Here is a 13,466-nt window from a genome sequence, read left to right as displayed (position 1 = left end):
TTAGTGTAATCTAACGAATATTTAAAAAAAGTTAAATTTTTAATCTTAGATTTCAGCATCTTGTTGTTTGGGACATCAATTTGAAATTTAGCTTGTGAATGAACATGTTTGTGATAGGAGCTTTCTTGTTTAAGACCTGATTTTTTTATTATAGTTCTCATCGGAGATTCGCAATTTAGGGGATTTAATGCGTAAGTATGAAAAATCTAGCTCAGTGGATCCAGGCTCAGTTATCAAATTTTGTTCGTCTTGGGTGTATAGTGATTCAGGGGAATTGATATCAAGATATGAAATATCAAGTTCAAAAGGTGTTGTCAGAAGCTTGACATTTGAATCCAGTTCAAAAGGTTTTTTTTTTTGTTTCCGCGTTCGGAAGAGGACTGATTATCCCGGTTAGATTTTTTTTTTCTGCGTCTGCGACGAGACTGATTATTCCAGCTAGCCTTTTTTTTTTTTCTCTCTCTGTGTCTGAGACAGTTTGAATTAGCAATGTTTAATCCAGAAATTTATTTTACCATCCGTGGGACGAGATAAACAATCCCGTTTTACCTATACTTCAATTTCCAATCGAAACACCACTCTTTCCGGATATATTTTTTTTAAATCGGGTGAGAAATGCTACCTTTACTTCATCCAAAACAAAACAGAGAATGGTCTAAAGCAAAACAGAGAATGGGCTAGATTAGAAGTGATAATAAAATATTTTTATTCATTTATATGATTTATTTGTATGATAAACTCTACGTAATGGGCTTTCTTAATTAAGTCCGAACTTTTCTTTCATCCATGCGATTTTTAAATAGTTTAACATAAATATTCTTTTTCTCAAAATTTGAAAACATTATATATTTTTTTATTGGGTTGACGTCAATTGCCGTCAACATTTTATATTAATACAAAAAAGGTTATTTACAATGGCTTTATTTTGAAAATAAAATCGCTAATAGTACAGTACGCACAACTAAAAAAGTACCAAACTAAATCATCTTAATACATACACAGAAAGCATATGTTTAGGCTCAATAGTGAACACATGTTTATATTACCTACGTTGCAAACATACACTGAAAGCATAGTTCAATTGTGAACACATGCGTTCACATTCAATTTTGAACACAAGCGTTCATAACTTCATATATATTACCTGCGTTTAATATATCAGCTTCCATACTTTTAGAAGAAGATAAGTCATCATTTTAACTATTTGACATCTGAGTTCAGAATGAATCGTGAAATAACATTCATTCATAAAGTAAGCTGATATTAAAATTCTAAAAACATGGATATTTGCGTTAAATATTTTTAAAATCAGGATCGACAAAAATATTCTTTAAGCTATTGTTTTCTTTCTTGACAACTAAGTAATTTCATTGTCATTATTTAAATTTAGATTTGAAAACGAACATTTTAGATATGATGTAATAGGATACAAATATATCAAGTGTATAAAAATGAGCTTAATTAGCTGCACATTTTACCGCTCACTAATAAATGATTAATAGAGGCATGTAGCAGGTTAGAGCTAATGAAAGTTGTTAGGCAGTTAGCAATAATCAGTGTTGTTAGACAGTTAGCAATAGTTGTTAGATGTTCTGTTATGACATTTAATTACCAAGGTTAGAAGCATGTAATCATGATTAGATTAGAGAGGATTAAGCTGGAGTGTTTCTCTATATAAGCAACAGTTGTAATCTATAGGAGATACATGAGAAAATACAAATACATTTGAATCTCTCTCTCTCTCTCTTTACTTCATGAAATCCATTAATGACCTTTTCGTCTATTTGAAATTAACAACCCTTAATTAATTAAATACAAAACTACGCTAAAAAAACACTATTCCTATATATATTTTTAACAGCATATATGCAAACTAATATTGTCAAAATCTCCAAATAACATCTCTTTTTTCTGTATGAAGTAGAGAGGAAAGAACTGTTTTCTCGACCAGTCATCTATCTTGACTCAAATTCTGAAATAGTCATCTCGTTCTTAGACACTGGTACCAAGTTTTTCTGTGACCCATCACTAGAATCATCACCTCGTCTTCTTAGGTAAAATGCCGGCTTTGAAGGTACTTGGAGAGAGACGGTGTTGCTACCAAGCATGATCACTACCTCTGACATGCGGGGTCTATCCATTAGGTCCTCTTGCACACAGAGAAGCCCAATATGTATGTACCGGATTATCTCATTTGTTGGGCAATTAATGAATGAGTCAATTATGTTTGTTATTGTACCCGCTGTCCATTGCTCCCATGTCTGACATTCCACCATTAAAACTTTAAGATATAGGACTTTAATAAAAAAAAATACCTGTGTAAATTATAACTGCATATGAGGCCTCACATTTTCACAAAAAAAAGAATGGTCTTAGGCCTGATCTGTGTTCAAAATAACAAAATATCATGCACATCATGGCAAAACATGAAATATATCTTTGGCCACCTGATACACTGATAACTTGTAAATAGCCAAATAACCCACTATATATTCTTCCACAATTTGTAGATAAACAACAATAGAAGATTATTTAGGTTACCTATTAACAGGAAGAGAATTATGGTTTTTTGTAGGAGTAAACAGGATACTAAATGTAAAGGTTTTGATGATATTTCTAATTTTGCAGGGCATTGATGATAATTTGGCACTTGCAGCATACATGAATTAAATTGGCCCTTGTGATCTTTTCTGAGCTTACATGAATAATGAATTGCATTTATTACATAAATTTAAGAGAAATGGATAAGAAATTCTTACAGAGCTCAGAAGACAATCACTCAGTTCAGTCTCGAATGTACCACAACATTGTTTCCCAGTAATGATCTCTAAAAGCAAAACACCAAAACTAAACACATCTGACTTGATTGAATAGCGTCCATGCAGTGCATACTCAGGTGCCATATATCCACTGTACAGTTCACATAATAGGACTAATTAAAAGGGATGCCTCATTGTTTCAATTGCAAAATTTAAGCTTTTTTTCCTTGAAACTTGCACCCTGAAAAGGCTGAAAATCCTAAAATTGGCATTTAACATTCATTATTTGGGCTATTTGTAAACATTTATTTGACTAGAGTTATACAAATAAAACAAGTCCATTAACTGTTGTTAATGTTGTGCTTTAGTTTTTTCTTGAGCAGAAACTTGATGCATATCAAGCCAAGTAAATTACTGTTGATTCCGAACTTCTGATCATTCAAATCTGAAGCAGAGTTACAAGTCAAATTACAAAGGGTATGGAGATTCAGTCAATTTGCAAATCATCTGATATGAGAAGTTTGGTGTTAGCCAGAAAATAAGAGGACCATTTGGTATTTGTAGCTTGGAAATTTTATTCTAATGGGTCAAGTATGGAAATAAAAAATGAGTTAAGCAAAATGATGATATATATAGATCATAGCGCACTTACAATGTACCTACGACCCGTCTTGTGACATGTACAGTCTGGTCTACTAGAAACAATCTAGCAAGACCAAAGTCTGCAATTTTAGGGTTCATATCAGAATCCAACAAAATATTGCTTGCTTTTAGATCTCTATGTATAATCTTCAGTCGTGATTCTTCATGCAAATACAGGAGTCCTCGAGCAATGCCATTTATTATTGCCAATCTTTTTATCCAGTCCAGTTCTTGCCTTCTTTCATTATCTGTCACATAATGCCACATGAATGTTAGGGAAAAGAAACTTGAGCTGTACTTAAATAGTTAAATTGATACAGACCAACGAGTTTATCACCAAATCTCCCAATTCACACCTTGAACCCTTAAGTTGCCAGTAATACTTTTTTATTTTACGTAGTTTGACTTTATTTTACTCTACTTTTTTCAATGAATATCAATAATAAATATGAAGAAAAGAATTGGCGTAAAGAGATTATAATTTTGGTTACCAAAAATAAAGGTGTCAAGGCTTCTATTTGGAAGAAACTCATAAACAAGAAGCTTCTCTTGTCCTTCCAAGCAAACACCTACGACTCGTACAAGATTCTTGTGTCTAAGCTTTGCAACTAAAACTAGCTCATTTTTCAATTCTTCTAATCCTTGAGCAGAACTTTGAGAAAGCCTCTTTACTGCTACCTCTTGCCCATTTGGGAGTGTGCCCTGAATGATGCAGTTAGACATAGAATTACAAATGTGATGGCAATTACAAAAAGTTAATACTAATCAAAATTGAAAACAATGTACATTAAAAATGTAGTTAAATGTGTTTCATTTATGTTTAAATTTCAGAATTTCCAATTTATGTTCAATGACATTTTAAATATTTAATTATGTATGTTTTGTATTTCTTGAGTGAAAAAAGAACTGAATTTGGGAAATATATATTGCTGCTAAGGACATATTGAGGATAAAATAGTAAGAACTAAAAATAGGAATTTTCTTCCTTGATGGAGTAAATATGAAAAAATGTTACTATATGGATAATTTCACAATTTTTTTTTTATAAAAGGCCTCGATAGCCCGTTTCATATATGAAACATAAGAGTTTAATTACATGGATTCAAACTAAAATCACTGTCACTAAGCACAAGCACATGCACATGCATGAAATAAGCCTTGATGAAACAAAAACAAAAGGCTCTATGTTTAATTGTCCACCAAAAGATAGTAATTGAAAAGAACCCTACTACTAAGCCACCTATACTGGGGCTAAGGACTAATGATCCTATTATTGGATCGATACAAAAAGATAAGTGTTGTGCTTTCATGGCACATTGATGCTGCAGCTACCAACCACCTCCTCACTTGTTAATGGAGCAATACCAGAATTTCACAATTTTTAATGATGTTTAAAGATTGCTAGTGTAGAAGTACCTTATAAACAGCACCAAATCCACCTTCACCCAATTTATTAGATTCGTCAAAGTTTGCTGTGGCAGCATTCAGTGTAGAAAGACCAATAAAAAATGATTCAATGTTTTCTTTATTCATCTCAGAGTTGATCATTTCTGAAAACAACAAAAAACAGTTAATGAATTCAAGTTATGTAATAAAATCTAACAAGATAAAAGAGTGGTACAGTTATGTAATAATAAATGATTTGCCAACTAAATTTATAACTTACCAGATAGAAATGTTTTTCTTGCATGAGATCGCTTCTTATATAAACAAAAGCAAAATATTGCTAATAATACAGCAGCTACCACAGGAATAGTGATGGCAAGAGTTGTAACATTGCTTTTCTTCTTACTACCTGCATATTATTAAATAATTGCTTCAAAAATTGAAAAGGGTAAGCATCCTGACACCTCACTTATCAGGATTATAATTTAACAGGGCATTGCAGAAAATTTGACATATAGGCCCACCTAATTTACAAATTACAAATACAAATCTAGTCAAGATAAAAAAGAATTATAATTGAGTTAACTACATATATATTGATCCCTTTGAGGATAAAATAAATATTATGAACTTCAATTCATCTTAAAATTTGATAATCAGAGAAAATATATTTTGAAGATGGAGTCAGTTCGAAATATATCAAAGCAAATTTGATTTTCAAATCTAATTCAAGAAAAAATCGAGGAGACTGTTTCTTGATACAACCAACTATTTCGATTTCAGTATCAGTTGAAGTTGATGCGACGAAATAGATAAAACACATGGTTTTTGTGGTACAAATCAAAGTCTTGTTTTCTGTCAATACATGGCTTCGCAAATTTCCATTTTTTTTGTCCATTTCAGTGTAAGTCATTAACTATCCAAATTGACCTCTAACTGATGCAACTTGCAAATTATCACAAGATGGCCCAAATATTTCTTATAATAAATATTACTTTTGTAGATCTTTGTCAAGTAAATAGTCATTAAATTAACTTATATTTAAAAAAATGATGCATTAGCATACTCATCTAAAATAACTGGTGGTGTAATGTTTGATGAAAACAAAAATAAATAGATGGTCCTTGGTTTAGGTATTATTACAAACACATGTTCAACCACTTACTTTTATTTATTACAGGTGGCAATACTTGGGTGGATAATGTGCCGTCAATTCGTACCATGTGAGGACCTTTATAGAAAGCTGCCGACTCATACCTGATATTACAATATATACCAATTGTTCTTGCCCCAATTCTTCCACTAACTAACTTAGGGAAGTCATCAATTAGGTGTTGAAGACAATCCTGGAAAAAATATATTGATATATTTTAGTTTCAAATATTTTTCAGTTGTTCTGTGTCAACACAACAACCATGAGAAGAGCCACGTTCAACCTGGATTAGGCAACTCTAGCCCTGAATTTGAACAAACCGGTATGAATCCCATTTGAATATGGGTTGTTGCCTACCTCTGTAAAAGAAATTGCCTACCCCTGGATTTTTTTGCCTACCTCTGGCAGAATTTCTGGCTATGCCCTCGACAACAACACTGATTTAATATATGGCCACAATAATTGCAACAGAGACTGCCCTTAGTGGCACCAATGTTGTCAGGTATATCACATGGTAAATACTACTAGTAGGTATTACATAATTAGTTAATTACAGTATGACATTTTATTTGGACGCACATGTACCAGACATGACTAACAGCAACAAGACCATAGATAATATCTTTACATATTACCATGCCTAACCAATCGTACCTGGCACTGGGACTTGGCCATGTTAGGGGTGCACTGTACAAGACCATAGATGATAGGATACTCAATCGAGAAATTTGTAGCAACTCCTGTAGCGAATAATTTGGTTGAGTTGTTGACGGCCCATGATTTCATCTCTGACATGAGCTGGAGGACTGCCCCATCAAACCGGGCAGGGTTCCCAGTAACACTTTCTGAAGTGACCAGGTTCTGGTATGGTAAGTTGTCTAACGTGGAGAGAAAATTCTTGTTCGAGAAATACATGTAGCAACTATTGTACCACATCCACGCCGTCTTATAATATGGGCATAGATTCAATATATCCTGAAATTTTTTATTTGAAGCCACATTAAAGTAGTTATTATATTTTGAATTTACCAATGAATGGCTTAAGTTTTTACTTTTTATTCGAATTAGACTATTTTGAATGATTAAAGTTTAGAAGAAAACTTACTGGTGTGTATTTGCAAGAATGGAATGACTTACATTCTAAATTTTTACACTTTACTCCTAATTTCTCTTTGGAGGACAGATTGCTTTGGAGATAGTCCCACAAGCATGACTTTACTGTACATTATTTCTATAGGTTATTAGAGGATGGTGGTATACCTAATAAGGACTATAACACTATATGGTAGTCCAAAATTCTTTTAAAGATTAATATCTTTTTATGGTTAATTAGGAAAAATAAGGTGTTAACTAGGGTTAATTTGAGTAAGAGAAGCTGGCAGTGGATGGGATTTACTGACTGTCTTTTCCAGTCAGCCTGAAAGCACTAATCATTTATCTGTTCAATGTTCTTATATTAAGCAAATTTGGAATTGGATTGCTGCTTTTAATGGTTTCATTTATTCCTATGACACTGTAGAGGATCTGTGGTTCATTGATGCAGCAATTCCACTTAAGGACAGACTATTACTAGAATTAATTAGAGGTGCTGTTGCCTGTTCTTTGGAACTTTGGGTGAGAAATCAAGTTTGTTTTAATGGTATTGCTCCCTTACCAGCTAAGGTTCTAGGTACAACAATTCTCTCTTTAGCATCATTTTGGTGTCAATCCAAGAATGATGACTCTTACTCTAAATTGTGTCTTATCCTTCCCTCTGATGTCAAGGACATACCAGATCAGGTGGAAGAGGAGGGCGGAGACCTGACCATGGCACTGGAGATTCTTCTAGCTATGACAGAGGAGGAGGAATACCACGAGGACTTTTGGAACCTTACCATTGAGCACTTTATGGCTGGCAACCTCCTCAATCCAATGTCTGGAAGAGACTTGGAAGATGATGCTTCAGTTAATTGGGACCAGCTTTAACAAGTTTCAAGTTGTTTCGGTCTTGTGTTTACTTTGTGCTATGGGTTATACTTTGTTGTTTTGTTGAATGAATTGATGTCCTTTGCAGTTATTTTTGTGCAGGTATTGCTAGTTAGTACTTAGCATAGAAGCAAAAATCAGCCGTTCCGGATCGGAATCGGTCTGTACCAATCCAAGTTCAGACCGAGTTACAAAAAACTTTTTATCTTGAGATTTGCGTATGAAAAACTTTGAACGGTTGTCATAGGTATATCCAGATTTATATCCCTATGAGTCTGGAGGTAAATACAAAAACCAATTAAGTGGGTGAATTAAAGCCCGGATAAGGATTTGGAATAGAATGTCGGATCATGTTCAATTTCCTCTTTGTATTAAAATTGCACGGAACCGAATATTCAATCGAATAGATAATTTCTATTCAGATTTCAACTGAAAATAGAATTTCGGATCATATTCAATTTCCGATATGTATTAAAATTGTACAGAACCAAATAGATAATTTCTATTTGGATTTCTACGGCCGAATATATCGAATTTTAATACACTGCCTATTTGGGTACTTGTTCATGGTTTACTGATTTCAATGGAATTCGGTGGATTTATCCACCATTTAAAAAGAAAAATATATTATTTTGAATGAAATACCTATATGAAGCCTTTTGCTAATTCTTATTATAGAGAGCAAGCATATATTTGCTTGATTTAACAAATATGAAAAATAAGGACAATTTGATTCACCTGATATCCAAATTATTCTATCGTTTAAAGAAAAGACTGGATTATAAGAAATTAGAATTTACTACTATGTGATTGTAAACAACCTCGTCATTATAAAATAGCAAAGAGAAATAAACGAATAGTTAAATGAAATTTACCAATGTCCAGGAGAGGCAAGTGGAGCAAGTGGAGGTATTGAGGTCACCACGGCAGAGGGTAATACCTATCACCTTATCTGGCACTGCACCAATGCTACCTTCCGCGAAACCATTACCAGTAGAATTGGAGTGCAAAGCTGAGAAGAGGACGTTAAGGTTGGACTGGTATGTACTGTTTTTCGTGTAGTTACCTGTACTCATGGTATCGACAGTATCGTCACAAACGTGATAAAAGTATTCTGCGTTTGCTACTACGGGGAGGTAAAAGATGAGCAGACAGAGAAAAACTAAGAAATGCATCAGAGAGGATATATAAAGTGTGTTCTTTCTTATTTTGGTTTGAAAATCTAGATAAAGAAAGAATTAAATAGCTGATCGATAAAGTGTGTTCTTTCTTTTTCTGGATTTAGGAGTGTCCTCTCTCTCTCTCTCTCTCTCTCTCTTGCAGGTGAGTAGAATGCTCATGAACCAGTTGTTCAGTAAACTAAGGCAATTGGCAAATATATAGCACAAGGACTCAAGGAGAGTAGTGGTCAATAGGTCAAGTCGTCAAAAACACTTTCCTAAAAAAAATAAAAAGCTGTCAAAAACACTTGGGAAATTCGGATTTTGTGATGCATGTAACTCTAATCGCTTTCGTGTAGGCAGCGAAGTATTTCAAGACTAAGAAAAGGATTGCCCAATGTGGGAATAATTTGACACAGGGAAGCATAGATAAATAACATAGCATCTTCTTTTTCAAGGGAAAAGACAAGTGTGTGCAATGGGTACTTGTTTGGTCTGAGTGTCAAGGGAACCGATTGGTAATTGGTTTCGCGACTTCGCGGGAATTACTTTTCTGCCACCGATTAAGCCTCTAATGAGGGGGGGATATTCAAATAATTGAAGGAAGATATGAGGTTGCCTATTTTTGGTTTTTGAGCATTTCAAACAATAATGAAATTAATGTACTTGCACAATTTTTTTAGGAAGTCAGTTTATATATATCAGATATGCTATCAACGTTTTTTTTTTTTTTGGAGCGCCTAGCTATCTCCATAACCTTTCCACATTTCTTCTTCTAGTCAATAACTACTAACTACCTTGGCAAAGGTGCCATCTAATCTAATTAAATTGATCAATTAACATGTCAATCATATGTTAAATGGTTCAATTCCACAAAATGAGAAGCAAATCCCTCAAAATAAAATTCATGATTAAATTCTATACAAATAATCATGAATTTTGATATATTATACACTTCCTAACTCAAAATGGTTGAAAAGTTATGGAATTTTGAAATATATGCTGACATGGAATGCCCTCATTGGTGCCACATGGTATAGGGTACCCATAGCATTTATATCTGCCACTCTGGGTACAAATTGGGAGTCACTAAGCCTAACCCTACAAATGGGGCCCACTGGTCAGTGATATAATCAGATTTTTCGTTGAACTGTGAGTATGGATGGACTTAGAGCACCAGATTTGAGCTATGTACACCAGGTTAACAGATGCATGGATCACTATGCACCAAGAGCACCCAAGACAAAGGGGTTTAAATGAAACCCGGTGCTAAAGCATCTTGACCCCATCACTGTGCGTGAACTCGGTGCACCAACTTAAAGCATTATAAGCCAAGATTTCGGCGCCCAGGCTCATGAGATGCCAATATCAAACAAATGAAAGAAAGAATGAAAGAGAGAGAGGATGCTCGTCAGAGGTGCTGACATGTGGGGGCCCAGCCCTGACGAGCCCTTCTTCCTCCTCTCTCCTGCTATCTGAGCACGAATTCAAGCATGAAATTCAATGAAATTGAAAAGAAATTGAGCTAAGGCTCACTAAAGCTTGAAAGATTGTCTTCCTCTACTCTCATGCACTGTCTCTCAAGCCTGAACTGTTTTCCCTTTCCTCAATTTAATCCGAGAAGCAAAGGAAATGGTAATGCAATTCTGTCGAGATAAGTAAAATTAGAGCTCAAGAGTTGGAGGGAAACCTTTTAAGAATGAGACGATGCTATATGAAGTGTCAATTTTATAAAGAATGTCACATGTTAAAATGTCGCATGAAAGGCTATAACATTGATGCTCAAACTGCCAAATTACACTATTCCAGCTGTTAATTGGATCAATTGGTCCCCTAGACATGTGTTGGCTAGTCCCTAGATAATGACAAGAATGGAAGATTCCTCTCCTAGGGCGCAGGAGTCATGCAATTATCCATACCTCTTTGGAATGTCAGAAAATCAAGGGCATCAAAGCCCTATATTGGAGTTAGGCTAATATGACATTGGTGTTATTTGAAACTAAATAACACCAAATTTTAAACTCTTAGATCTGCTTTAAGATTCGTAATATCTGCTTTTACTGTTCAAGCACTTTATTTTGTACGAATCTTAAAGCAGATTTAAGGGTTTAAGATTTGGTGTTATTTAGTTTCAAATAACACCAATGTCATATTAGCCTAACTCCCTATATTGTTACTCCAGCAAAGGATTGATGACATGTTTGATCCTTATTGGATAGCCTATGCCAAGTAAACTCAAGATATGAAGCAAATCAAGCATGACCCTTGATCAAACAACTGGTGTACATGATCAAAGCACATCAGCTGATGCCTAAACCCTAAAACCATGCTTTGCCTATAAAAGGTACCCCATAGCCAAGTTTAAATATATCAGATACACCCCCCCCCCCCCTCCCCCAATATCCTTGTTAGGTTAGACAGATAGTTCAAAGCCACATATACACTGTAATTGGCTCTTCAGAAGCCTAAATCCCTCTTCTTCCTGTAGCAAACACCTAGAATATGTAATTGAAGTTCAAAAACATGTAGGCCTTCATAGGCCAAGTTATGTAATTGCTTTGAAGTGAATAAAGCTTTCAATATGATGATTTTGCCTTCCTTCCCTATACTGTCATGCATTTTTCTTTTGTTCAGTTCTGATGTCTTCTAGATGTTAAAAGGTGAAGATTCATGCATTACTTAAGTTCTTTCATGAAGAACTAAGAGTATATATATGGATCTAATGATCATAAAAATAAGCTTTTTTTGTACCTTTTCTGTTTCAAATCATTATTAAGTATAATAAAGCTTTATTTAGTATACTTTAGTTCCTTCTATACTATTTTATACCTTTTTACACTTTAAAACAAAAATATAACAACCTATGTACATAAAATAATCAAAAAGTTCCTTTTTCTGCCTTTTTCTTGTATCTGTCTACAAACCAGACTTTTAAAATCCTTCTAAAATGATCAACTGATGAAGATATAGGAGTTGAGCCAGCTAGTATCCACCTACATCAGATTCATACTGATTATTTTAGTTTAAAGGGTTTTAAAAGGTCAAAATCATGTTTTAAACAAACAAGGACTGATGAAGTTGAGCCAGCTGGTATCCTTCATCAATTCCTTTTAATTTAGACCTATTTTGTAAAGAATGTTGTTCGTACAATAATTTTTTACGTCTATTTGACTAATTTGCAAAAACATACAATTATTGAATTTTACGATTTCTTCTACTTTGAGATTATGTAGATTCAAGAAAAATTGAAATTGCAATGTATAATACTTGGACTGGAGAAATCATGAAGATATTCGTCAAGAATGTAAATTGTAATATTTAATAATTAGTAAAGCATATTTGAGGCTGTTTTTACAGAGCCAAACATTATGTAACGTTTGTAAAACGTTATAACATTTTACTCCTGTCAAAAACACTAAGTAAGAACTTGATCAAACTCAGAGAAAATATAAAACGTTATAACGTTTTAAGGATGTTAAAGGACTATGAAATCCAGATGTACAAGAGTCCTAAAACGTTATAACGTTTTAATTAAATTTGATCTTCAAAAATCATGTTTTTGATCAAGATTTTACAGAGCAAAACGTTATGTAATGTTTTATAAATGGTGTAATGTCAATTTGAAAACTAAAAATCGTAAATGGAAAACATTGTAACGTTTTCTGAAAACGTTGTAACGTTTTAGCCCAATTAGCTCATTTTTGAGCTGACTCTATAAATAGGTGATTGGACTTTCTTCTCAAAATATCTCAGCTGACCCTAATCTTCTAAAAAGTGATTTTCTAAGAGCTTAGCCTACTCCATTGTTGTGAGAGCTTAAAACTTCAAAATCCCTCAAACAACCTCAAACACATTTCACTAATCTCAACATAGATTAGGTTAGAGTGATCTATTGAGTGTTTCTCTTGAGTAGCTTGAACTAAGAGACCTTGTTCTCATCTCTTTGAGTTGGCCGTTTGATTTCCCGCTTGGTGTGTAAGGGCTCAACAGTTCACAAGTTGTAATCATTTCGTATTGGGTAATAGAAAGGCGCACCACTCAAGGTTGCGAAGCCTCGGAGACGTAGGCCGTTGTTTTGCCGAACTCTGTTAACATCCCGCGTGTCAAATTTCTCTAAACTCATCTATTTACTTTCAATTGCAATTTAATTTCAGTTTTTGAGCTAATTAGCGGTGCCCCTTAGTATAACAAAGTGGTATCAGAGCAAGTTACTCGAATTAAGATACACTTAATTGGAGTTAGATCAACTTGACAAATGACACCCTATAGATCCGTGAAGGAACCCCTAATTTTTGGTACTACCACCAAAAATTTCATGCATTCGAAGAAGACCATGATTAATTACTTGAACATCCTTGAGGTATGGTATGTGCTTGTCCTGTCGATTGGAGTCGACATGCG

The 13,466-nt window shown here is 34.0% G+C and overlaps 1 protein-coding gene and 1 long non-coding RNA gene across 3 annotated transcripts in view; one reads left to right on the top strand and one right to left on the bottom strand.

Annotated features, from left to right (window-relative positions):
- LOC144546343 (uncharacterized) overlaps window positions 1-13,466 on the top strand; it is a 71,764-nt gene that overhangs the window by 23,800 nt on the left and 34,498 nt on the right. The window lies entirely within an intron of this gene.
- On the bottom strand, window positions 1,858-9,235 carry LOC144546405 (cysteine-rich receptor-like protein kinase 6). 2 transcript variants are annotated; one of them, XM_078294939.1, is made up of 9 exons: window positions 8,781-9,235; window positions 6,595-6,915; window positions 5,953-6,133; window positions 5,068-5,196; window positions 4,818-4,951; window positions 3,893-4,103; window positions 3,412-3,649; window positions 2,760-2,910; window positions 1,858-2,261 (listed from the first exon to the last, which is right to left on the bottom strand). In XM_078294939.1, exons 1-9 carry the CDS (start codon window positions 9,078-9,080, stop codon window positions 1,956-1,958), a joined length of 1,971 nt encoding a protein of 656 aa, XP_078151065.1. In that variant the 5' UTR covers window positions 9,081-9,235; the 3' UTR covers window positions 1,858-1,955. The 2 variants fall into 2 exon arrangements, with proteins under 2 accessions (XP_078151065.1, XP_078151066.1); XM_078294940.1 differs by lacking the exon at window positions 6,595-6,915.

Source organism: Carex rostrata, chromosome 29 (genome assembly GCF_964058835.1).
Source record: "Carex rostrata chromosome 29, lpCarRost1.2, whole genome shotgun sequence".
NCBI classification, from domain to species: Eukaryota; Viridiplantae; Streptophyta; class Magnoliopsida; order Poales; family Cyperaceae; genus Carex; species Carex rostrata.
The sequence above is the reverse complement of the archived record's forward strand: the minus strand, read 5'-3'. Positions and strand labels throughout refer to the sequence as shown.

Bases quoted from the DNA above. Each gene is read 5' to 3' on its own strand.
- LOC144546405 (XM_078294939.1), bottom strand. From the start codon at position 9,080: ATGCATTTCTTAGTTTTTCTCTGTCTGCTCATCTTTTACCTCCCCGTA. The intron at 5,197-5,952 runs GTAAGTGGTTGA...AATAATATGCAG, and splicing joins GCCACCTGTAATAAATAAAA to GTAGTAAGAAGAAAAGCAAT. The intron at 4,952-5,067 runs GTAAGTTATAAA...TGTTGTTTTCAG, and splicing joins AAGAAAAACATTTCTATCTG to AAATGATCAACTCTGAGATG.